We start from the raw sequence: 24,083 nt of genomic DNA, 5'->3' as shown, positions 1-24,083 counted from the left end.
CACGCTCGATTATTAATTAAATAAGTATTACGGCTTGTGCTGTTATCGGAAAATGATGAAGCAGAGTTCGCGTCACCGCCCTGAAGTTCGTACAACAGCAGGTCCAGAGTGTTTTACTCCTCTTATACCACAGCAATTTACCAGTGTTTTATTTTTTATTTATTAATAAACAACACGTCATACTTTTTATCCATTTAAAGCAAGATATGTAGTGGAAGGTTCCTGTTTTCACCTATGTTCGAGCAGTTATAAACAGTGGTTCCTCCACCAGCCGGTCTGTTGTGCAATCAGGAAGTATTATGATGCGTTTTACTCCTCTTATACCACGTTGTTTTATTTTTTTATTTATTAATGACCAACACGTCATACGTCATACAACACGTTTTATCCATTTAACGCAAGATAGTTAGTGGAAGGTTCCTGTTTACACTTACGTTAGAGCAGTTATAAACTGTTCTAGAGGAAGTTCCTCATCAAACGTTCCTTCACCAGCCGGTCTGTTGTGCAATCGGGAAGTCGAAAGGCAAAAACATCAAAGAAATAAAGAAAAATGTAATAAAATACTATTACGTACATGCTAAGATCATGGTTTATTTGAATTTTTTTCATGCAATCGTTTATAAAGAACCAGAGAAAGGAACAAAAAAAAAAAAACTGCGCAAGATCTGTGACACTCGTGTGTAATGCGCTAAAAACGTTTCCTCAAGGGCTCTTAGAATAATTAAAGGTTTGTCTCGTCTCAGAAAGGTTCCACGGGTCTCCACAGAACCGTAAAAACAGCTTCTTTGGATAGATAAAAGTTTGTCTCGTCCCTAAGCGCTTATATTTGTTGCAGGGTTCTATGTAGAACCCGTAAGGTCTGTCTTTACCCAAAGAAAGAGGTTCTATATGGAACCTGTTCAAATAATCTATCCACAAAGAACCTAACTTAACAGTTCTATGTAGAACCCTGCAACAAAGAGGTTCGATGTGGAACTCTTTACGTGCAGGGTTTTACATAGATCCTTCAAGGTTTATTGTTGTTGTTGTTGTTGTTGTTGTTGTTGTTGTTTTTGGATAGTTTATGGGTTGTGTCTTTGTAAAGCGATTCTAGGGGTCTACTTAGAACCGTGAAGGCAGATTCTTTGGCAAATTCAAGTTTTATCTCTTCCTAAGTGGTTCTCCCTAAGTGGAACCCTTTATGTTGTAGGGTTCCACGTAGCTTCCATGAATGGTAAAATAGTTAAAGTCTTGTCTCTTCCCAAAAGAGGTTGTAACCCTGAAGGTATGATCTTTGGATAATTAAAGGTTCTCTTTGGAGCCCTCTCTGGTGCAGGATTCTATACAGAACCCATAGAGTAGATTCTTCGTATAGGTAAATGTTTGTCTCTTCCCAAAGAGGTTATCTTGGAACCCTCTCTGTTGAAGGGTTCTACAAAGATGCTTTAAGGCAGGTTGTTTGGATAGTCTCTTCCTGAAGAGATTTGAGGGTCTACATAGAACCTTTAAGGCAGGTTCTTTGGATAATTAAACATTTGTCTTTTCCCGACATGCTTCTATTTGGAATCTTTATGTTACAGGATTCTACGTAGCTACTCTGAATAGTAGAGAGTTCCCAAAGAGGTTGTACATGGAACCCTCTCTGTTGCAGGGCTCTACATAGAACCCTGAAGGTAGGTTCTTTGGATAATTAAAGGTTGTCTTTGGAACCATTTCTGTTGCAGAACCCATACAGTGGATTCTTTGGATAGTTAAAGGTTTGTCTCTTCCCAAAGAGGTTATCTTGGATCCCTCTCTGTTGCACGGCTCTACATAGAACCTTTAAGGTAGAAAGTTTGGATAGTTAAAGGTTAATCTCTTCCCGAAGAGATTCTAAGGGTTTACAACTTAAGGAACCCTTAAGGTAGGTTCTTTGGACAGATAAACATTTGTCCTTTCACTACACGGTTGTATTTGGAACCCTTTATGGTGCAGGGTTCTACATAGAACCCTTAAATTAGCTCTGGTTAGCTCAAAGAGGTTGTATATGGAGCCGTCTCTGTTGCAAATTTCTACCTCAAACCCTGAAGGTAGGTTATTTGGCTAATTAAAGGTTCTGTTTGGAACCCTCTCTGTTGCAGGGTTCTACATCTAGGTAGGTTTAAAAATGTAAAAAAAAAAAAAAAAAAGTTACAGGTTTGTCACTTCGCAAAACGGTTCTCCAGAATGTTCGGACCTCACCCTGTTTGTTACAGGGATGGTTCCCCGAAGGTTCCTTTAGAGTACTAAAAATCGATGTAAATTAAAATGACTGTACGCATTACCAAACCTTCTGTGGAGGAGTGTGAGAGGAAAGAGAGAGAGAGAGAGAGAGAGAGAGAGAGAGAAAGAGTGAGTGTGTGAGTGTGTGTGTGTGTGTGTGTGGGTTGAGCAGGCGTGGTCTCCTCTTCTATTTAAATGCTCACTCTCCACCAGCACTGATTTCTGTCTCGCTCCTCTGTCAGATCTCAGCCACGGGCCAGCTCACGTCCACGGATTAAACTCGGACCTCTGTGGAATACTTTTTTCTTCCCTCTTCCTTCACTTCTTCTCTTCCTGTTCTATCCGAGTTGGAAACTATGAAGCTGTGTGTGCTGGCCGTTCTCGCCCATGTCCTCGGTAAGTAATCCCAGGCTTCATTCAGGCTTTTGCCTTGTGTGTGTGTGTGTGTGTGTGTGTGTGTGAGTGTCCGTGTGCACATGATGAAGTGTGTGTGACATGAACCGTATTTCAGTAGTGTTCTCATAACGCTGCAATAATTCCTTGAACAGGACATGTTACCTGTATTAAATCTTCAAAGCATGTCTAAGAATGTTTCCTCGGAGGTCAACACTGTGGTTCAGTTGGTCACCGGCCCATTTAAGAATAATCTTTATGTAATGTAACGTGATCTGTTTATTTTTGACCCGTGTGTTCATGCATTAGATCAGTGTCTGTGCATGTGAGTTTTGTAAATCTGCCCGAGCACCCTCTAGGGGTGTAGAGCGTGTGACCTATTTTAGGGAAAGAATAGGTTGTTTTCATATTAGCTATCACATCACGTAAGTCGGACGTATTCGCTCTAACAGGTAAATGTGGATAAGCGCACACTGGTCTCGCTGTCGGAACGCTCGAAAATATTGGCACCTACTACCATATATCTATATCTAGGGAGAACACGATCCTAGTCCTGAGATTGACGAGGCAAATAAACACTGACGTGAATTATTTACCTGAAATAAACTCTTTTTACTCTTTTTTTTTTTTTTGTCGTTGTTAGTTATTTTCAGTCTGGCGAGCGGCGCATCTATAGACAGGTACGAGTCTGAGAAGCCTGCACAAACGACCGTGATTCACCTGCTGCGCACGTCTGAGGTTCTGAACGACAGAAGGCCTACCAACGACAGCAAGCACCAAGAGGACGACCGACAAGAGGATGAGGAGGAGTACTACTACGACGATGATGAGCAAGACGAATACGAGCTGTCGGGGGATTTCGAGATGCCTCAAGGTAATTCAGAAGTTTTACTTTGGATCTTTTACGTGGTATTCTTTGTTTGAAAACGCGGTCGTTAATTTGTGCTGTCGTTGTTGTGCTTCCGCAGTCGCATTTTCGAGCAAACCGAAAGACCCGTCCACAGTGCTGAATGCAGAGAGGCACGCAGGTGAAGAGAACGAGAGGAAAGGGAAGGGAGGGAAGAAAGGAAAGGGAAAGGGGAAAGGGAAGAAGAGGAATCCTTGCCTGAAGAAATATAAGGATTATTGCATCCATGGAACGTGCCAGTATCTGAGAAGGCTCGGCCCCTCGTGCATGTAAGTCTAATTATTCCAGCAATCTGCTGCAACTTTTTCACGTTCTGAAAAGTTTCATCGTTTTGTCTACGTAAACCCGGCAGTTTAAATCATTTAAAAAATTTTTTTTGCAGATGCGATAAAGATTACACAGGAGAGAGGTGCCACTTTTACACATTACCTGTAGGAACACATGAAGAAGGCTACAGTCGGACGACGGCCCTCGCCGTCGTGGCTGTCGTTCTCTCGTCACTCTGCCTAACCATCATCGGCCTCCTCTTAGCTCTCAGGTTAGTTATTGATGCGCCTCATATCATACCAGCGATTTCATACGGTATATCTGTGGTATAAAACGAGACCTAACGTCTCTCTTGTGATCGACAGGTTTCACAAACGAGACACATACGATGTAGAAAACGAGGAGAAGGTTAAGCTTGGCACGTCTACACATCGCTAAATCACAGGAGCTCACGGTAAGCCGTCACACACACACCATCCATCCAGACAATGTGTGCACAATATCCCCTGACTACATGAGGTCATCGCTAGGCTGCGTTTTTAGTTCCATATGTGACATTTGATCTCTTGGATGTCTGTTTTATTTCAGGGTGGCTGTGAAGTCTTTGAAATTCTACCTCAAAATAAAATAGACAAGATGAAGGCCGAGAGAGAGAGAGAGAGAGAGAGAGAGAGAGAGAGAGAGAGAGAGCATTACGGATGTTGTCTAAGTCATGACGTCACAAAGGACTCATCAAGATGTTCAGCAGTGTATAACCGGAGCTCAGTGCTTGGCCCCCTGGAGCTGCAGTGTGGACTGAGGACTGAGACACTAATCAAGTTTTGTACGCAAATATCGGCGTACTGTGGGTCCGGACATTCACTGATAAAGAGATGTGGCCCTGAAATGACCTATTTTTACCTGTAAAAAAAAATTTCTATTTATGTACATTTGTTTGTTTTTCAGACCCTAGTGTTAATTTATTTATTTAAATATTTATTTGTACCAAACTTTAGAGGCTCTGATTTTACTGTCCATGTGTTTGAAATGTGTCATATATATATATATATATATATATATATATATATATATATATATATATATATATATATATATATATATATATATATACTGTATTTATTAAAATTTCAGAATTATTATGAAAAGACTCTAATATGACAAAACAACAATCAAAAAAAGCAAAAGCATTTTGTTTGTTGAATACTTCAACAACTAGTAATTGAAGCATTTCTCCCTCCTTTTACAGTATTAAATACTTTCATGAACATGTTTTGTGCTTCACATCCAACTTTCAAATATCTATAGTTTCTTGCTTATTGAGAAAACATGATGAAACCACATTTAAAAAAAAAAAAAGTTTTACAGCAGTTTTATTCAGCCAGGAAAGCTTTCACAGTGTTAAAAAAAAGAAAAATGTGAATTAAAAAGCCTGATAAAAAAAAACCTAAACCTGACTACTTGAACTCTGTTTCTTCTTATTGGTTTATATATCCTTTATTCGTCTGCTCAGGGTTCCTCAAAGGTTCTATACGTGGTTAACGAGTAAAAGTAAAAGTAAACGAGTCGTCTGGCGAGAAACTACTTGTTTACAAATTCATTTTTTACACGACTACAACTGACACAACTAACTGGAACTATTCTACTTTTTATTTTGCTCTTATGTTAATGAACCAAGTAAGTTACACTGAACTGAACACCACGTCCATTATCAAGAGAATAAAGTCAGCTGGCTAGTTAACTTAGCCGAACGATGTTTGGGTTTCAGTAGCTTGCTAAGTAGCTAGCTCATGCTAATTCATACGTTTCTAGCTATATAGTTAGCGATCTAAAGACACCCCTTGGTTGTCTTCATATTACCTATGTTTTGAATGGCAGAGAGTTCATAGTGTAAAATATCAAAAGACCCGGCTAGCTAGTCTAGCTCACTCAGCTCGCTAATGGCTTGCGCTAAGCACGTGGTGCCTGAAGTGTAGAGCAGGAAACTGCTTGCTTTTTGAGTGGGTCTCAAAATTTGTCTTCTAATTGGCTTACTTTCTTCCGGAATTAAATGCATTGTTGCTTTTTTTCAGTGTTTAATTTTTTTTATTTTTTTTTAAAAACTCAATTTAAAGTAAAAATACCATGGTTAAATTATACTCAAAAGGTACTATTAGAGTGAACCATGTACTCAAGTACTGTAATGCGAGTACATGTAGTTCAACACTTTTCAACTCCTTGGTAATGACGTTAGCTTTCTAATGGAGTTCCTCTTGGGATATTTTATGAAAGGGAAAACCTCTACTGTTGCGTTCTTAGTGAAAATTGTAACGGTTCTCCCGGTGTGATAAATCAAAGAACCTTTTAGAGTGCTAGGTGAGACTCTGGGTTAGAGTTTGTAGCGGTCTTTTAGGAAAAATAATCCTTCCAGAGTTCATTAAGGGTTCTCCATATTGACAGAGGTGCTTACTTTCAAAACGGGTTCTCCATGTACAACCATTAGAGTGCTAAATAGAGTGTTGTATAGAGTTGAAAACATCAAATTTTTTTTAAAAAACAAACAAAACTGAAAGTTATGACCATAATAACAGGCCGTTTAAAAACGACATTTCCGCTAGTAGAGTGATGGTTTGCGTAGATCACTTGATTACTTTTGGTCTACTTAAAAAAAAAATTTAAAAATAGTTTATTGGTTTCGTATACTTCTTTCTGGAATATTCTTTGTAGAAAGTCTACTGTTTATAACACAAGAATCAGATCGTTATAAATCTCCCTTTAAAGACCTGTTGCGTTATGTAACATTGAGCATTGTGCGCTTTTGTGAACTAGGTTCATGTAGCAAACTATTCATTCAGCGAACAGTCCCATAGCCATTTTTTTTTTAAAATAGCGAATAAATAGCGTATAATTAGCTCAGGTCAAAACAGTCATTTAGAAATCCATAAAAAAGAGCTATAATTATCATTTTCAGTCGGATCCTATCCTGATTATAAGATTTTCGTCATCTGATTTGATATAATCTGTTACGACCAGTGCTTAATTTGCCAAACATGAGGTACCGGAACAGCAAGCGAGAGATGATCCAGGAAGTGAACAGGGAAGGAAAAGGTCCCGGATTGCATAGAGTCTAATAATAACACTGTAATACTGTTGAATATAGTGTGGGGCTAACCGTGTAAGGTATGATGTACAGCGCTCAACCTCGAAATAAACATTGTGCTCAGAATTCTGCGCCTTATAAAAGTGTATTATACCCTTTAAGCGATATAATATGAATATAAGAAGCGATATAAATGAAAAATGACTGAATTGTGAAAATCAGAACAGCGCTTTCGTGTAATTTACCGTCTCGTCCCTTAAAATCCAAACACACACAACAGCACAGGGTTGAATTTCACGACCAATGCAGCAAGAAGTGTCAGAAACAGAAACGTCGCCTCGACGTCTCCGGTTTTGCACAAGTGAGATTTGACAATCCTTCCACAGTTATCAAGAGCTGGCCATGAAAAAAAAATGCATTGGCCATACATTGTCCAACTTCATGTTCTTCTTTATTAAACCACTTCCTAGCCTGTAACTTTGTGAGATGAAAGGTAGGATAAAAGAGCGTCTCTAGAGGCCTCCATGACAAGCTGCTGAGTCTGCTCCTCATTGGGATACAATGCTATTCAGCTGTGTGACGCCCACACGCTAGAGAGATCGTTTCCACTCCTTTTAACCCTTTATTTGGCCACGCTTGGGCATGGCTTGATACTTTCCTAATGGAGGGAAGAGGAAGGGCACACCAGCGTTCCACAAGGGCGTATCCTGAACCTAAGTACTTTGTTAAAGGCCAAGGTATTAACACTTATTCAGGATCATGGACATTCATTCCATTCAATATCTCGAATATACTCGGATTTATCTGCGATTCCTGGTTATGAGTTGAAAACAAAACAAATCTGAGAACATCGAGGCTATTTCTAGACAGAAATGATCGCGCTACAACCGGAAATAATGAAAAAATTGTGCAGAAACTTTCTGCCAATAAAGGTGTAAATGCCACTAGGTGTCAATGTGATTACTTAATAAATAAATAAATAAATAAAACACGTAGCTAAAAACATGACTTCTACAGAACAGTTTTGATTCAGTTAAACTCCCAAATTCACAAAATCACTTTTTTTGTGTGATTCAAATAGAAATAAATGCAATGAAGTATCAAATATGACACAAATAAATCTTAACAAGTATGTTAATGCCATATTTGTTACAGGATCAGATCTGATATCCGATGCTTTGGCGCGATACCGCTCCTGCGTATCGGATCTGTGCGATCTCTACTGTAAATGTCCGACAGACTGATGACCTTTCCAGGGTGTATTATAACTTTACGCCCAGTTCCACCACGACCGGATCACCATGACCCTGCTCAGGATAAAGCACTTAGTCAAGGGGAATGAAGGAATATCCATCCATCCATCCATCCATCTTCTACCGCTTATCCTTCCTTCAGGGTCACGGGGAATCCTGGCGCCTATCCCAGGGAGCATCGGGCACGAGGCGGGGTACACCCTGCACAGGGTGCCAATATGAAGGAATATGTGTATTTTTTTTTTTTTTTTAATAAGTCAATCAATTGCACCACGTTCAAAATATTTGTCTTTGAATATCACCCCAGCAATTTTTTTCAGTCATTTCCTCTTGCATGTAGTCATGTCCTAAAGTTCACCTTTATACTTGCATCCAGTCAGAACCGCATGGTTTGTTCTGCTTTCTATTTTACATCCTGTTTATGCACACGAAGTGTTTTTTTTTTCTCGAATGTTTCCCTCATCACACTCCGTGGGTTGTGTGTAGGCAACTATTAGCCATATGGCCAACAGCCTTTGGGAAGTTAGCTGCTACTGCCTATACCTTTCAACCTGGTGATAAACACACACACACATCACATCTGGGTTAAAGATGTAAGTGTTTGCGGGGTTTTGGCTTATTAGTTAGCGTTTAAGTTTTAACCAGTCCGGTAGTGTGTAAGATCTCATTCGCAGCTGTGGTGCACAGTAGGCCATTGAAAACTTTTCATCAAAGGAAGTTGTAAAGACACTCGAGGTGGAACCGCCTCCCCTGCAATCCCGCTAACTGTAACCTTTGGGTTGTGCAAGATGACTCAGTTGAGTAATTTTTAATGTGTGCCAGTAAGAACCTGCCTTACTGAAATCTGTGTGGTGACGGTTCTTGTTTGTTGCTGTGCAAGGTGTTTCCTTTTCCATATTTAACAATGCAGCATTTCCGCTCCACGTCGGACGTACGCGCTCTAACAGTTGGAAATCTCATCAGCACTTTATCCTGAGGTGCTTTGATTCAGCAATGTGTGTGTTTGTACAAGAGGTGTAAGACATGTGTGTGTGTGTGTGTGTGTGTGTTCTACACGGATGACGACGTGCTCCTGCCGATTTGAGTCAGTGGAATGAGGTGTCCATAATGTATTACCTGTGTGTATGTTCAGCAGGGTGTGTATCTCTGCTCCGAATGATTAATGAGCTGATGGCATGGGCCGGAAAAAATATTCTAGTCAGGTCACCGTGTGATCCACTTTCACTATTTACGACAACGAACGCTCAAGGAGACGATAAGGTCCTTCGGTATGAAATATCCGAAAAATAGCCTAGATTACGAACACCAGAAGGTGCACCGGAGATTTCTCCGTCAAATCCTTTAATTCCTAACGCTTGAGACGCTTAGACTTAGGCTCTTCTACAAACGCCACCTGAGTGGGCAAGTCTGATATTTTATTTGGTCCTATACAACATTTATACAGTCACTTCCACACACTCTAGCCTATAAACGATCCCACTCTCTGCAATAACAGTTACAGTTGAGGTCATACGTTTACATACGCCTTGCAGAATCTGCAAAATATTAATAATTTTTAAAAAATAATAAGACGGATCATAAAAATTGCATTTAGTTGTTTATTTAGTCCTGCCGTGAATAAACAATTTCACCTAACAGATGTTTACATATAGTCCACAAGACACTAATAAGATAATAACAGAATTCACACACATGATCTGTCCTGCACGTTCTTTACATTTCCAGCATCTTCCGTATATCTGACCACTTTCCTTTAAACAGCGGCTATATGATGCCGAGATCCGTCTTTTCACACCGAGGACGACTGAGGGACTCGACTCATACACGACTATTACACAAGGTGCAAACGTTCACTGATGCACGAGAAGCCAACACGATACATCAAGAGCCGGGAAGGATGGGGGTGGGGGTGTAAACTTTTGAACAGGACGATCAGACATTTGCATTTTAGAGCAAATCATCTCATCAGATGTTTTATAGGAAGGGGAAGAAATACCAGAGATCCCAGAATAAACCCACACTGACACGTAGAGAATATGCAAAACCCGTCGTTAACGCTACCTCACGTACGTCACTCTGGGTAAGGGCGTCGACCAAATGCTGTAAATATCGTCAATGTAAATTCAAAGAAACATTTCCTCTAGTGCTGAAATTTGATAGTGAAATGTGTAGGGGTTTTTAATTTGTTCTGTTTGATTTCGTTTTGATATCACCATCACCGGACGAAGCAATTTAGGTTTTAAAAGTGCTAGCTGGTTTTCGAGTTTTGCGCACGAATCCTGATTGTAAACTTACGGTCAGGATTTTGGTAAACATCTTAGTTAGCAAATTTATTGGTAAATGGTCGACACTTATATATAGCGCTTTTTTTAACCTTAGCGGTTCTACAAAGCGCTTTACACTGGTTCTCATTCACACACACACACACACACACACTAATGGTAGCAGAGCTGCCATGCAAGGCGCTAACTTGCCACCGGGAACAACTTGGGGTTCAGTGTCTTGCCCAAGGACGCTTCGGTCATGTGGAGTCACGTGGGCCGGGAATCACACCAACAACCCTACGATTAGTGGACAACGCGCTCTTGAGACTTGAGAGGAGTCTTCAGTGTCACCACTTTGTAATAGTTCTAGCTAAACTTTTTCTGCTATGGAAGAATTCTACACTTTGCAGTTTCTAGGTTCACTGTAAAACCGGATCAGTTCATTTAACTCAAAACATTTCAGGAAACTAATGACCTCAAATTTTTTAAGTTGATAAATCAATTTCTTTAAACCAAATACACTTAAATAGAACAAAGTTTGAGTTCAATTTTTGTTCTATTTAAGTGTATTTGGCTTAAAGAAATTGATTTAGCAACTTAAAAATTTTGAGGGGGCGCACGGTGGCTCAGTGGTTAGCACGTTCGCCTCACACCTCCAGGGTCCGGGGTTTGATTCCCACTGTGGCCCTGTGTGTGTGGAGTTTGCATGTTCTCCCCGTGCTGCGGGGGTTTCCTCCGGGTACTCCAGTTTCCCCCAGTCCAAAGACATGCATGGTAGGCTGATTGGCATGTCTAAAGTTTCTGTAGTGTATCAATGGGTGTGTATGTGATTGTGCCCTGCGATGGACTGGCACCCTGTCCAGGGTGTACCCCGCATCGTGCCCGATGCTCCCTGGGATTGGCTCCAGGTGACCCTGAGGTAACCTTTTGAGGTAATTAGTTTCCTCTAATTTTTTGAGTTGAATGAACTATCCGGATTTACAGTGTAGAAATTGTAACTACAGGGTGTCTTGTACTAAAGTCTCCATACACATGGAACTAAGTTTGCTAGTAACACGCCGGATGTTCCTTCGTCCTTCCTTCAACACTTCCTGTCTTTCTGAATGTGTTAAAAAGTTTGGCAACAGTGTCGTGTGTGATGTACTTTCCAACCTTGCGACAGCTCTCCCCGATCCAGCCTCGAGAACGATTTCAATACGTTCTTAAATTGTCAAAGGCGATCTTAAAGGCTATATGAAAATTTTTTTTTATAAAAATAAATAGTAACTCTGTTTTATTATCACACCATCCTTATGTTTAACAACTTGAAGTTGATTATATTTCTGTAACAGCATGTCCGTGAAGTGTTTCATTCCTCTTATAGTACAGCAATTTCCCAGCAATTTGTAAATATTAAAGAATGACATTTTAATCCACTCATACATGGTGTCCCAAAGGTCTCCACACACAGGGGAAATCAACACTTTTTTAGCAAAATGTCTACATACTTTATATTATATATATATATATATATATATATATATATATATATATATATATATATATATATATATATATATATATATATATGATTATTTTCCTGTAACTGCACGCCAGTGAGTGGGAGCGATTTTGGGTCGAAAGGGTCGAAAATGCAGGAAATACAGGGAACTGGTCAAAATAAATAATGCTGTCGTGTCCAGACTTCCATTCCTAACTAACTTATCAGCTTCCATTAGTTTCAGCGTAGTTACAGAATAATTCACAGTAGTTACTGAGTAATAGATTTTAACCGTGCGCTCAAACACGACGATGCTGATAGAAAGTCTCATATTTGCAATGCTTGTGATATCCAGCGAGATACTATTCTACTTTAAAAAAAGAGGACACCTGTCCACATCAGGTTCTCTGAAGCCTCTCTGGTCTCGCTCCAAAGGCTCGTTTCTCGCCACTGTCAACCGCTGAATAAATAGCTTTGACACTTCTCTCCTGATAGCCTACATGAGCTTGCCAGTGGATTCCTCCATCATGACCTCACCGTAGGCTGGACTGGACACTTGTGTATCTTTATCACGTTATGAAATTCTCACCGTGCTATTTACACCCTCCAGAAGCTGGATTGTATGTCAGATATGAGTAGAGGAGACATGAGAGATAAAGAGAGTGCACGAGAGATCGAGAGAGAGAGAGAGAGAGAGAAATATATCTGGGACAAAAGTTTGTGCCCCCTACCCATCAACCCTTCAGGGCTGGATTAGAAATCATGCTCCTGCGAAAACAAACATAAGCACTTCTGCACATGTCAGTGATGTCGCTTTGGACGGATTTAGAACGATTGGAACGATTTCCTACCCCTCATAGAGACACATAAGCAGATTCTTGGTCAGTGTCTCAAGCCTGTCTAACGTTCTCCTTCTTGCCACAATGCAGCATACTGGCACAATGACTTGCACTTGACTCATTTGTGAAAAACAAGCGAATTCACTGAGCCTCCACCCCTGGCTGCCATTTCCTTCTGTGACTGAACGCTGTGGTTTGGAAGGATTAAGTCGGAGTGTGCATGCCTGGTTTTGTGGAATGACCCTGTGAACATCGAGTTGATGAAAAGCTTTTACTAATGAGCCTGCTACAAACGATCTGGGATATGAAGGATTCGGACACTGAGAACAGGAAACAGTTCAGCCTCGTGTCTTAAGCACATTAAACTTAAACCAGGAGTTTAAGGAGGAACGAATGCCCACTTTGCCACCACGGAAATGCTTCGGATAGTCCGTGTGGCATTCGGTACCACTTTCACCCACCTTTCCCTCTCCCTTTCAGTTACAGTCTGTAACGTATTATAGTACAGTGTGCAGGGTGTGTGGGCTTGAAGATCACCTCTGTCTCATCCTGGCCTCTTATATACATGATCCTTTGTTTCTTTTGGGTGGTATTAGTGAACCAGGACAACGTGGGAGCACTGCTTCAGTTCGGAGGAATGCGAGAGGGAAATTTTCGTCAGTACCAGTGATGTCATTGACGGGTTCCTCTTGAAGCACTGGGGAAAGCTAATGAAAGCCCAGGAGGTAATGAAAAGGTTGGACATCAAAGCCTAATAGCATTGGAAACATTAAGAAAAAAGAAAGAAAAGAAAAAAAAAAACCGAAAAGCTGAAGAAGAAAACTAAAGCGTCATGGTATTATTAGCAATCAAAACGGTTGGATTTTTAGCTTTATTTAAGGTGTATTGATGAGTTGCATCAAATATTTTTCACAAATTTCCAAGGCAAATTGATGCAAATGTGAGTAAAATCTTTTATTAACAATCCATCAGGTAACGTCATAGTCAAAGCCGGTGAAAGTCGATCAATAGGGCAAACAGAGCTATAGAAAGAAAACCAGAACACACACATGAAAAATTTATTTCCTCATAAGCAGGAAATACTACCAGCAATAACTGTCAGGATTGCATAAACATGAATGAATGTGCTGTTTAAATGAAATGAGTAACAATAGGAATACAGGAAGAAGGTGTGTTCGAGGGCAGGTGTGTTTGAGATAAGTGAACTTTCAGTCTGGATCGGGCGGTTGCTCGTGGACCTGGGATGAAGCCGGATGTGTAATGTAACGTTACAGAAGCTAATACTAAATCCAATTTTATCATCAGGATGTTTGGCGGAAACAAATGGTTTAGAGGAAACCCGAAGCAGGTTGGATAGTGCTTTTTTACACATCAGGATGTTATCATATCATGCCGGTATCACCACCCACAGCCTTGCTTTCCTTTTTACTCCAAACATATCCAAATCCTGATATACAGTACAAGTATTTCTTGATTTCCTTCAATTGCATTTCCATATGTCGCTGAGCTGCAAGTTTGTATTTCCATTCTTCAAATACGATCCAAAAATTCTACATTTTTAGACATCTGGGTGCTAATTACATTCCGAACATTCCAGCTAAATATATATATATATTTATATATATCAGATATACAAATAAATATCTGTCTAAACGCAATGACTGACTCATAAGACGTGCTCATTTCGTGTACTGTCTAGCCACAACCAAAACCAGACTGGACTGCCAGATCAGTAATATAATAAGTAGATTCTGCTTCCTCGGTACATTCGAGAGTGATTTATAGACTCACACGGGAACGACATGAAAAACATTCGGTTGTAACCTCTCACCTGGACCTCTTGTAAAGCTCGTAAAAATCCTGAGCAGAGGGGTCATTATGGAGTCATTTCCCTCTGCACGCTGAGTAAGAGTGACTCAGAGGATCGAGGCTTTGTGTCTCAGCGTGTAAGCCGCTGTTTGCTGAGTCTTTCGGCTCTGACTGATGCATGAATGGGCTTACGTACAACAAAAGGTGCACATTTTGTAGAGGTACAACAGCAGTGTTTCACCTCGATCGCAGTATAAACCCATTCAGCAGGGTTCAATGAAAGGCAAACAGTGCAAAACTTAATACAGCAAAAGGAAGAGATGAATGACACATCGACATGGCCATGGGGATGTTTCTAATAATGAAATTACAATGCAAAGATGTTGCATCAGCAATATGGACTAAACGGACTGTTTCCTGTTTCGTTTGCTGTCCTAAGTACTATTTGGATGGGGTAGTTTTCCAGATATTAATGTCAATAGTAGTCATTACCCCTGATTTGGATGGGATCTGTATAAACGATGGTCGATGAGAGACCCTAATTGATGTACGCACGTTCCAGGGCGTAATATCTACACTCGTTAACAGGTCATTAACAGGTAAGTGATGTATGTAGACTGTAACTGTGCTAGGAACTTATAGTATATCATTTTGCTAAACCCTCCCCCCCACAAAATGTCACTTCTCAGACCATTTTTTTTTTCCATTTATAGCTACATTTAATGTTGTGGAACGTCCCAAAAAAGATATTTCCTTCTACTACTTACATTACAACAGCTATAAACAGTTACATACCAGCTTCTGCTTTTTCTTTCGAAGAGAAGATTCTGCTTGTCATGTTACCAAGAATACTTTCTCATGTAGGAAAACTACATGCAAGAAAAAGTGCTGACACTGGAGACTCCTTCTATAGAGACTACTCATATTATTAGAGATGATCTGCTTCTATTTGTGTCTTAGATCGTGTTTCCCAAACAAGCTTCCGTGAATGAGCTGTTACTATAGAAACGACAACATATTCGATACAAACCTGTGATTTAATATAAACCTTCAGACCAATCAGATTCAAGAATTCGATGGCGCTGTTATATAAATTGTATTTATGATCATACTTAATTCTTTATGAACTCAGAGATGTGGGGGGGAAAAAAAACTGCTCCTGACTCATTGCCTTGCTCATGAACCATTCGTGCAGCTGATCCAGCTGGGATGAGATAAAGATCTCGTTCGTGCTCCCAAATCATAAAGCTATAAAAAAAAAAACAGGATGAACCAAGATAGAGGTGTTTGTGCAGCTGCTCATTAAATATAGTCATGAGTGGCTTTGCAGGTGGGTCTCTGAGCGTAAAACAACACTAACATGCAAGGTTCACTCAGACAAGTGCTTATGAATGATATGACCAGCAGTCGGAGGGAGTGTCAGGCTTTAATGGCTCTCTTAAGATCTATTCTCCTGCATTCCAACCCTAGGCTGGGCGGATATTATGGGCCGGTCATCGAAACTCAGAGCGGCTTATGTCAAAGGCAATGCTTTTTATGATATATACTCTCACTTAAGACAGACTTTTGTTTACTTTAATCAGTTGTGGTTGGAGTGAAAACAGAAAAGGACATCGATAACATTCTGGACAGTAAAATAAAATCAAAGCCATGTAAACATTTACTGTATTTATGTTGAAATGCATAATATAGTAAAGTATAGTATAGTATAGCATAGTATACTATAGTATAGTATAGCAAAGTTTAGTAAAGTATAGTAAAGTTTAGTAAAGTATAGTATAGTAAAGTATAGTATAGTATAGTAGAGTAAAGTATAGTATAGTAAAGTATCGTAAAGTATAGTATAGTAAAGTATAGTATAGTAAAGTATAGTATAGTAAAGCATAGTATACTATAGTATAGTATAGTAAAGTTTAGTAAAGTATAGTAAAGTTTAGTAAAGTATAGTATAGTAAAGTATAGTATAGTATAGTAGAGTAAAGTATAGTATAGTATAGTACAGTAAAGTATAGTATAGTAAAGTATAGTAAAGTATAGTATAGTAAAGTATAGTATAGTATAGTAGAGTAAAGTATAGTATAGTATAGTATAGTATAGTATCGTAAAGTATAGTATAGTAAAGTATAGTAGAGTAAAGTATAGTATAGTTTAGTAAAGTATAGTATAGTAAAGTATAGTAAAGTATAGTATAGTAAAGTATAGTATAGTATAGTAGAGTAAAGTATAGTATAGTATAGTAAAGTATAGTAGAGTAAAGTATAGTATAGTAAAGTATAGTATAGTATAGTAGAGTAAAGTACAGCATAGTAAAGTATAGTATAGTAAAGTATAGTATAGTATAGTTTAGTAAAGCATAGTATAGTAAAGTATAGTAAAGTGTAGTACAGTATATACTCATATAATTTTTAATATTCTTCTGCAAACTGGCCAACAATTGAATAATTTCATCAGATTATTGCCTTACTGTATGTATTTTTTCTTTAGTTCTCACATATATCACCTAAAAAGAAGCCTTGTTGCTTAGTATTATCTTTGTTACACTATATTACACATTATGATATTGCATCTTATATTTATATAGGGCCAAATTCAGAATCGAGCTGCGTGTGCGTAGTGAGGATTTAATTCCGACGTGGTGCACGATAATATTCAGTCTTCAGACGTAACTTTGGGCGTAAGTACTACTCGAAAGTTGCGTGGGAGCTGCGTACACGGTGCGGAGTGCACCAAAATCAGAGGCGTGTCTCAGCTACATGAGATTCTGACCCTGAACTTAAGCCCATTTTCCTTGCGCAATACCGTCTCGAATGAGGGCGTAGGATTAAGGACAGTGAAAGTCTATGGAAAGGCAATCAAGGGCAATATTGCATCATATGAAATATGAAACTTTTAATGAATTAATCGGACCCTTTAAATCCACGAAGAAAAAAACAACAACATTTGATCACACAGGGGAAAGCATCTTAATCTGAAATATTACTTATCTACTTAACAACATTTTGCTGTAAATATAGTAAATGAGTGTTTGGTCAGCTTATCCTTTAAATCTTGTGCCCGAGCGCATAGAATTCATTAGAAAAAAAACCTTGACGTTATTGTAATAAATACTGTTAAATTCAATAATAAGATCATGATCATGATAATGCGTCTTTATTGGGCATGTATACATTACAGCACAGGGAAATTCTTTTCTTCGCATACCCCAGCATGCCAGGAAGTTGGGGTCATCCATGATACAGCGCCCCTGGAGCATAGAGGGATAAGGGCCTTGTTCAAGGGCCCAAACAATAATAAGAGGCACTTGATCAAGTGCTATTTTAAATAAACCCTACTGACATTCTGCTAAGCAAATCAATTTAACCATTTAAGTGCGTAAACCGACTCTGAATATGAGGACGTTTCCTTGCGTAAAAATTGAGTTTACTTTTATCGCTGACTCTGAGTACGTCTCATTCTTCTTAATACTGCCAGCAACTCTAAGTTTTGTTTGCAGGTTTAATTGTTGGATCAACATAACAAGCCCAGCACGAGCCCGATAATAAGGGTGAGTCAGCTTACATGAGACACATTTTTCTTTCCCAGAGCAGCAGAAATGAAAGCGACAAGATTTGTTCTGGTCTAGTTTTGATCTGATAACGCGTAGAACCATTTCGAAGTTGCTTCCAGTACGTTCATGAGCAAAACAAAGTTGTCAGGGTTCAAGCAGAGAGGTGTTACTTCCAGGTTACCTGTCCATTGAAAATGATGAAATTTTGAAGGAAATGTTTGAAGCTTTTAAACTTCAGCAAGTAAAAACACAACAGCGAAGGCCCAAATAAGGAGAGAAATTTTAGTGTTTAGCTTTAGTGTTCTCGAGTTTGTTGGAGTGAGAGAAAGAGAAAAAGAGAGAAGGAGACAGTGGAGACAGTGACATTTTGCCTAATGGCTTTATTACTGGCACATAATCAGCTTAATAATGCTGGTTCAAAAAGCTTAGACAAAGTCTCTTTATGGCTTTCTGACAACATGAAGTTGGATCATAAACACTTTTCTTGTTTTTAAGCATTAAAAAAAAAAATGCGTGTTTCTATTGGTTCACCGAATGACCACTAATGGAAGTAGGCCTTGAGTGGTGCAAAACTGGTTTCAGCTTGCACTGAGTAACTATTCTCCTCTAACATCTGCTCAAGGAATTAGGAAACTCCTTTCTGAGCCACCGCATATTTGTATTCTGATAAGCCACTTTACGGCTGTTTGTTTTCCCCGTCACTATGAAAAATGGAAAGTTACCACATGCCATAAAAACACAACGCTGCTCATGGCTGCTCTCCAAGCCTAAGCTTTTCCCCTGGAGGGCCTGGAGAAGTAATGTGACCTCACAAGGTGGGACAGAAGTGTGTAACGCATAGCTTCTGGCCACGTTTATTTATTGATAGACAGATCAAGCAATGTCTTCCGGGGAGGGATATCCACAAACAATAAAGAGCTGTGACTAACGTGTGGACGTTTTGGCTTTCGTCACAAACGGAAGCAAACCAAGCCCAGGACAGGCCAATGCAAAACACCTCCACCACCTAACTATCAGATTTCCCTGCTAATTTTGTGGTTTGGTATTCCAGGCACTGCAGGAGGGCTTGAAGGGGGGGTGGGGGTGGGGTGGGGTGGGGGGGTGTAGATTGGGGCCGTTTTTCTTTCTTCTTTTCTGAATACATTTCATCTTATCAAGTGAACATATATTGAATATAGTCAACTGTAATCTAATATTTCCTGTTACAGAATGACAGTAAACGTAGATCAGATTATTAAACCTAGACTTTTTTTTTTTTTACTAACTTCAGGCTTAAAATAGTCTTTGTTGAATTGGCAGATAATTTTGCTAATTTTATGCATTTACTTCTTAAGAAATATTATCTACCATTAGAACAAGACTATTTCAAGACGTGAGGTTAGTAAAAATGTCAAGAGGTTTAATAATCTTATATTTGAAATCTTTTCACTCGCTACGACGTCTTTTTGGCAGCATAGGTTTCTCTATAATTATATAATACATTGTATAACACACATATATTTATAATTATATTTGTAGTCATATGCTGACATTTTAGTGACCTAATACTATCACTGAAATGAAACTGAAAAAGTGCCTTGTCTTTATCGAGGCATTGTTTTCATTGCAATTAGTGGTGTAAAGATTAAAAACGTGGATCAATGCAACAGTTTAAAAGGCAACGATGCAAAAGAATCAGGCAACAATCATAAATCCAATTTCAGTTAATTATAAATTAATTACTATCAAAAAAAGTGCAGACAACTGCTGTGTAAAAACATTGTTCATTTACATAACGCTCATAAATCTAATCCTGAAAATAATTCTTCTTCTGTACGTCAACATCATTCACGAATTAGCAGAAGGCCTACCCCAGATTATGAATAACGGTGGTCACACCCCTAGAACCATGGGATGTAACCAAACCATGGCTGTAGCTAGCTACAGTATGTGTGCGTGAAGATCCGAACCACGCTAGTTTGTCCATAGATTTCTTGTTGAGAGGTATGCAACACATGTTCACATTCGTTACATGAGAACATATGATGTTAATGTGAGAGCTTATGAGGGTTTGTAAAATGCAACTCTCAATCGTTTTCTTAGTGCTCATAACACTGCTAGGCAAATTAGCTTGCGAGATATATACATAACATTAACTTCAGCTCAGTGTTGTTGCACTGTGCAGTGTTACTCGTTAATAACACGCTACGCGCGTACTACAAGCTCATTACTGACTCTTGTGTTCATGGTAGAGTAACTAACCGGAGTTTATGGAAGTATAGAAGGACTGTAGCAGCTAGCGTTTAGCATACACACACATCTGTGTGCGCGCGCGCGTGTGTGTGTGTGTGTGTGTGTGTGTGCTGAGTTGTTATCATGCTAGCTAACATTTCAGAGATTAGGACCAAACTCATAAGGAAATTAGAAACAATTCATCATTTCCTTAGTGAAAGAGGCACTAATTTACCATCAGGAACTAAAATCAGCGATTTGAGGCGGACGTCTTTATCGTTACTTGTGAATTTTTAACGTAAAAAATAAATGTTCGAGCTTGTATACGCTATTTCTACTTTGAAGCTGTATTTCAAGGATTTATTTAGACGAGTAATTGCACTTTTACTTGAGAAAAACATTTCAGTACTTTTAGCACCTCTCAAATTCCAAGGAAGTTATGTCTTGACTAAACTCTGTGAAGCGTCTTTCTTTCTAGCCAGTCCTAGTTACATCAGATTACCTCACGCACTACAGGTGTGTACAAAGGTATGACAACCGACATCCCGTATGACATGGAACTGAAGGAACATCTTTGAACAGAATGTACCAGAATCGTTTAAGCTAAACAAACACATAGCCGGATTCCTTCAGTGCTAGTTTAACTGATGGTGCTACCTGATACTGAACTCCGAGGCTATTGCGTTCTAATGTTTCCTCTGTTGGCTCGAGTAGCTTTGCATGATTATCCTTTGCCCTTTTTGTGATAGACATTCCAAAGTGACAATTCGAGGCTTTTTATAACATGCTGTAAGCTTGCGTCACTGGCACATAACACGTTAATCCCAGAGTGGGAGGAAAGACAAAGTGTCTGGAATTATAGTCCATACAATCCCTTTATTTAAAGTGCAACCATCTCTACGGCTTGACATGTCCTCTAAAGCAGTCAGCAGCTGCCCAGATTTTCACACTATGGCTAAAGAATGCCACAGCAGTCTACTGTATCTCAGTTGTACAGAGTTTCCTGAGCATGAAACAATACTGCCTTTGAAATTCGAAAATTCAATGGCAGGGCTTAGAGTAGGATTCTTCTAACAAATGCTGCGTTTCATAGACTCGTTCATGAATGCTACTTGAAGCGCCAGTACAAAAAGCGAAATACGTCCCAAGACATTCTTTTTTCTCTCTCTCTCTCTCTCTCTTGCGCTTGCTGAAAAGTCTTCTCGCTTCAGGAAAAATTAGCCATAAATCGTATTCCCACATCGAGTCTAACTTTAGGTTATGATCTAAGACTTGGTGTGAAAGAGTTTCTACGAGTACAATTTAACGCAATTCAATTCAAGTTTATTTATATAGCACTTTCAACAATGGACATTGGAACAAAGGAGCTTTACTGAATTCTGGATGTAGGTTTAGATCCCTAACGAATAAGCCAGAGGTGACAGAAAAACTCCCTGTTATGGCAGGAACATGACAGAAACCAGACTCAAAAGGGAACTCGTCATCTCCTGCGATTATACGTGCACCCCTTCTGTTGGAAATACATTATGCTGGGACTTTATTTGAGATATTCTTGGTGCATATCACTTGCCATGAGTTGGGCTCAGTTGTTAATGCTTAGTGCTATTGATTGGAAGGTTGTAAGTTCAAATCTCATCGCTGCTAGTGTTGGGTCTTCTATCACTATAAGATTGTTATGGCAACCACATCATGAAAGATTTTACAGTACACATTGATTAATACTTTAGAAATAATTTGGCATAGAGATTTACTTTAAATTGTGTCTTCTGGAGGTCCATGGATTAACAGAAACAAAAACATGATCGCAAATCTGACCATAGTTTCAAATGTTTTCTCTTTGTTGTTGTTGTTGTTGTTGTTGTTATTTTGTTCAGATTATAAACCAGAACCATTCACATGTTTGTTAGTCAGTCCCCAGACCAATCATACATCTGGTCATTCAGCAACAAGTTCATGTGCATGAACAACCTATACTGTATGGCCAAAAGTATGTGGACACCTGACCATCACACACATATGTGCTTGTTGATCATCCCAGATTTATTCCACCTTTGTTGTTATAATAAGCGCCACACTTCTGGGAAGGATTTCCACTTTATTTTGTAGTGTAACTCTGGGGATTGTGATCATTCCGGTACAAGAGCATCAGTGAGAACAGGCACTGATGTTGGGCGAGGACATCTGGGGTGCAGTCGGCGTTCCATTTCATCCCAAAGGTGCTCAGTGGGGTTGAGGTCAGGGCTCTGTGCAGGACACACCAGTTCTTCCAGTCCAACCTTAACACACCATGTCTTCATGGAGCTCGATTTGTGCACAGGTTCATTGTCTTAGTGAAACAGGTCCGGGCCTTTCAGTTCCAGTGAATGGAAATTTTAATGCTACAGCATACAGAGACATCCTATACAACTGTGTGCTTCGAACTTTGTGGCAACCGTTTGGAGAAGAAGCACATATGGGTGTGATGGTCGGGTGACCACTTACTTTTGGCCATATAGTGTATGTATACTTCCAAATATCACATATCTTTTTGAAAGGGGGGTATTTTTATCGATCTTATAGGCATAGACCTCATAGACCCTTAAATCCCATCTCAATCATACATTTTTTTTTAGGATAAAAGCATCAACCAAATCATTAAATGTAAATGTCATGGAAAAGGATCTCACAGTGGTGACGGGAAATATGCGCTGGGATTCCAAATGGACCAACATTTATTACCTCCTAGGTTCTTTCCTACACATACACATAACATATGCACAACTTTACAATGTTGAAATGGTTTACAGATGTTTTAGTTCTTAAAACTAAGAACCAAAACATCTACATGCCGGGAAATTCAGAGGTTTACCGGAACCTCAGTAAGAGGAGGGGTGTAGAGTAAATGCTAGAAGTTATATATCACTTGGTCCATACTGTATATTTGTGTTTATATAGGCTTATGCTCATTATACTAAAATTGACAATATACTTTTTTTAAAATCTTTTCCTCGACCTATACAGCACTATCTTTTAAAAAAGTCTAAAGATGGTTTTTTTAATGAAAAACATTCCCCCTACGTTTAGCATTAGGTGTATTACTAGTATTATGTCTCAATCCCTGCAGACGCACATAAGGCTGACAACATTATGCATTAGCAGTGAGGCATTAGATGTGAGTTCATTATAATGTCTGTAAGTGGAGCAAAGGGCTAGCCTGGACACGTGAGGAGCTCCCAGTTGGAGACACTGCTCACAGCTAAGGAATGCCATGTAGAATTCCCCCGAGCTTGGATCCAGCTTGTTTTTCAAAACGCCTCATTCCAAAACACCTACATGTTGTTTTTGGAAGTAAAATATTGCACTGAACCATTAATTGTTAGACACAACAAATTTAATTTTGTATTTACTGTGTTTACGTGACCCTTGTGTTTTCCATGCAGTGCATGATGCTGTCCAGTGGTTAATGAATGAATGGATATGTTGGAGTCTGTTCACGGACCAGGAAGGAGAAACACATTGTGCTCACTTCCCACTGGATGTGCATATAACTGCCAAAATGTATTTCCTAGATTTTTTGATTTTGTTTTGTTTTATAAAAAGCACCACAAGTTTTGGACAACCGCATCAATCCTTAGAGTCCGAAAACTTTTATTTGTTCATTTACTTTTCCGGCCGCACCCAGCATTGTATTACATATTCCACAATTTTGGCTTCATCAATGACCTCCGACATTTATAGACAATGACCAGTTCCTAATTCGTTCTTATAAAACCTTAATCAACTGACTGCGTATAGGCTTCTTTTCATGTCATATTAAATAGTTGAACAGCTGCTAAAA

The 24,083-nt window shown here is 39.2% G+C and overlaps 1 protein-coding gene across 1 annotated transcript; it reads left to right on the top strand.

Moving 5' to 3' along the window:
- The first annotated feature begins 2,429 nt into the window (after positions 1–2,429).
- Positions 2,430–5,236, top strand: hbegfa (heparin-binding EGF-like growth factor a). Its single transcript, XM_017473657.3, has 6 exons — positions 2,430–2,616; positions 3,257–3,487; positions 3,582–3,789; positions 3,903–4,058; positions 4,153–4,241; positions 4,376–5,236. The coding sequence occupies exons 1-5, from the start codon at positions 2,577–2,579 to the stop codon at positions 4,223–4,225; spliced, it is 708 nt and encodes a 235-aa protein (XP_017329146.1). The 5' UTR covers positions 2,430–2,576; the 3' UTR covers positions 4,226–4,241; positions 4,376–5,236.
- The last annotated feature ends 18,847 nt before the right edge of the window (positions 5,237–24,083 follow it).

Source organism: Ictalurus punctatus, chromosome 8 (genome assembly GCF_001660625.3).
Source record: "Ictalurus punctatus breed USDA103 chromosome 8, Coco_2.0, whole genome shotgun sequence".
Lineage (NCBI taxonomy): Eukaryota > Metazoa > Chordata > Actinopteri > Siluriformes > Ictaluridae > Ictalurus > Ictalurus punctatus.
The sequence above is the reverse complement of the archived record's forward strand: the minus strand, read 5'-3'. Positions and strand labels throughout refer to the sequence as shown.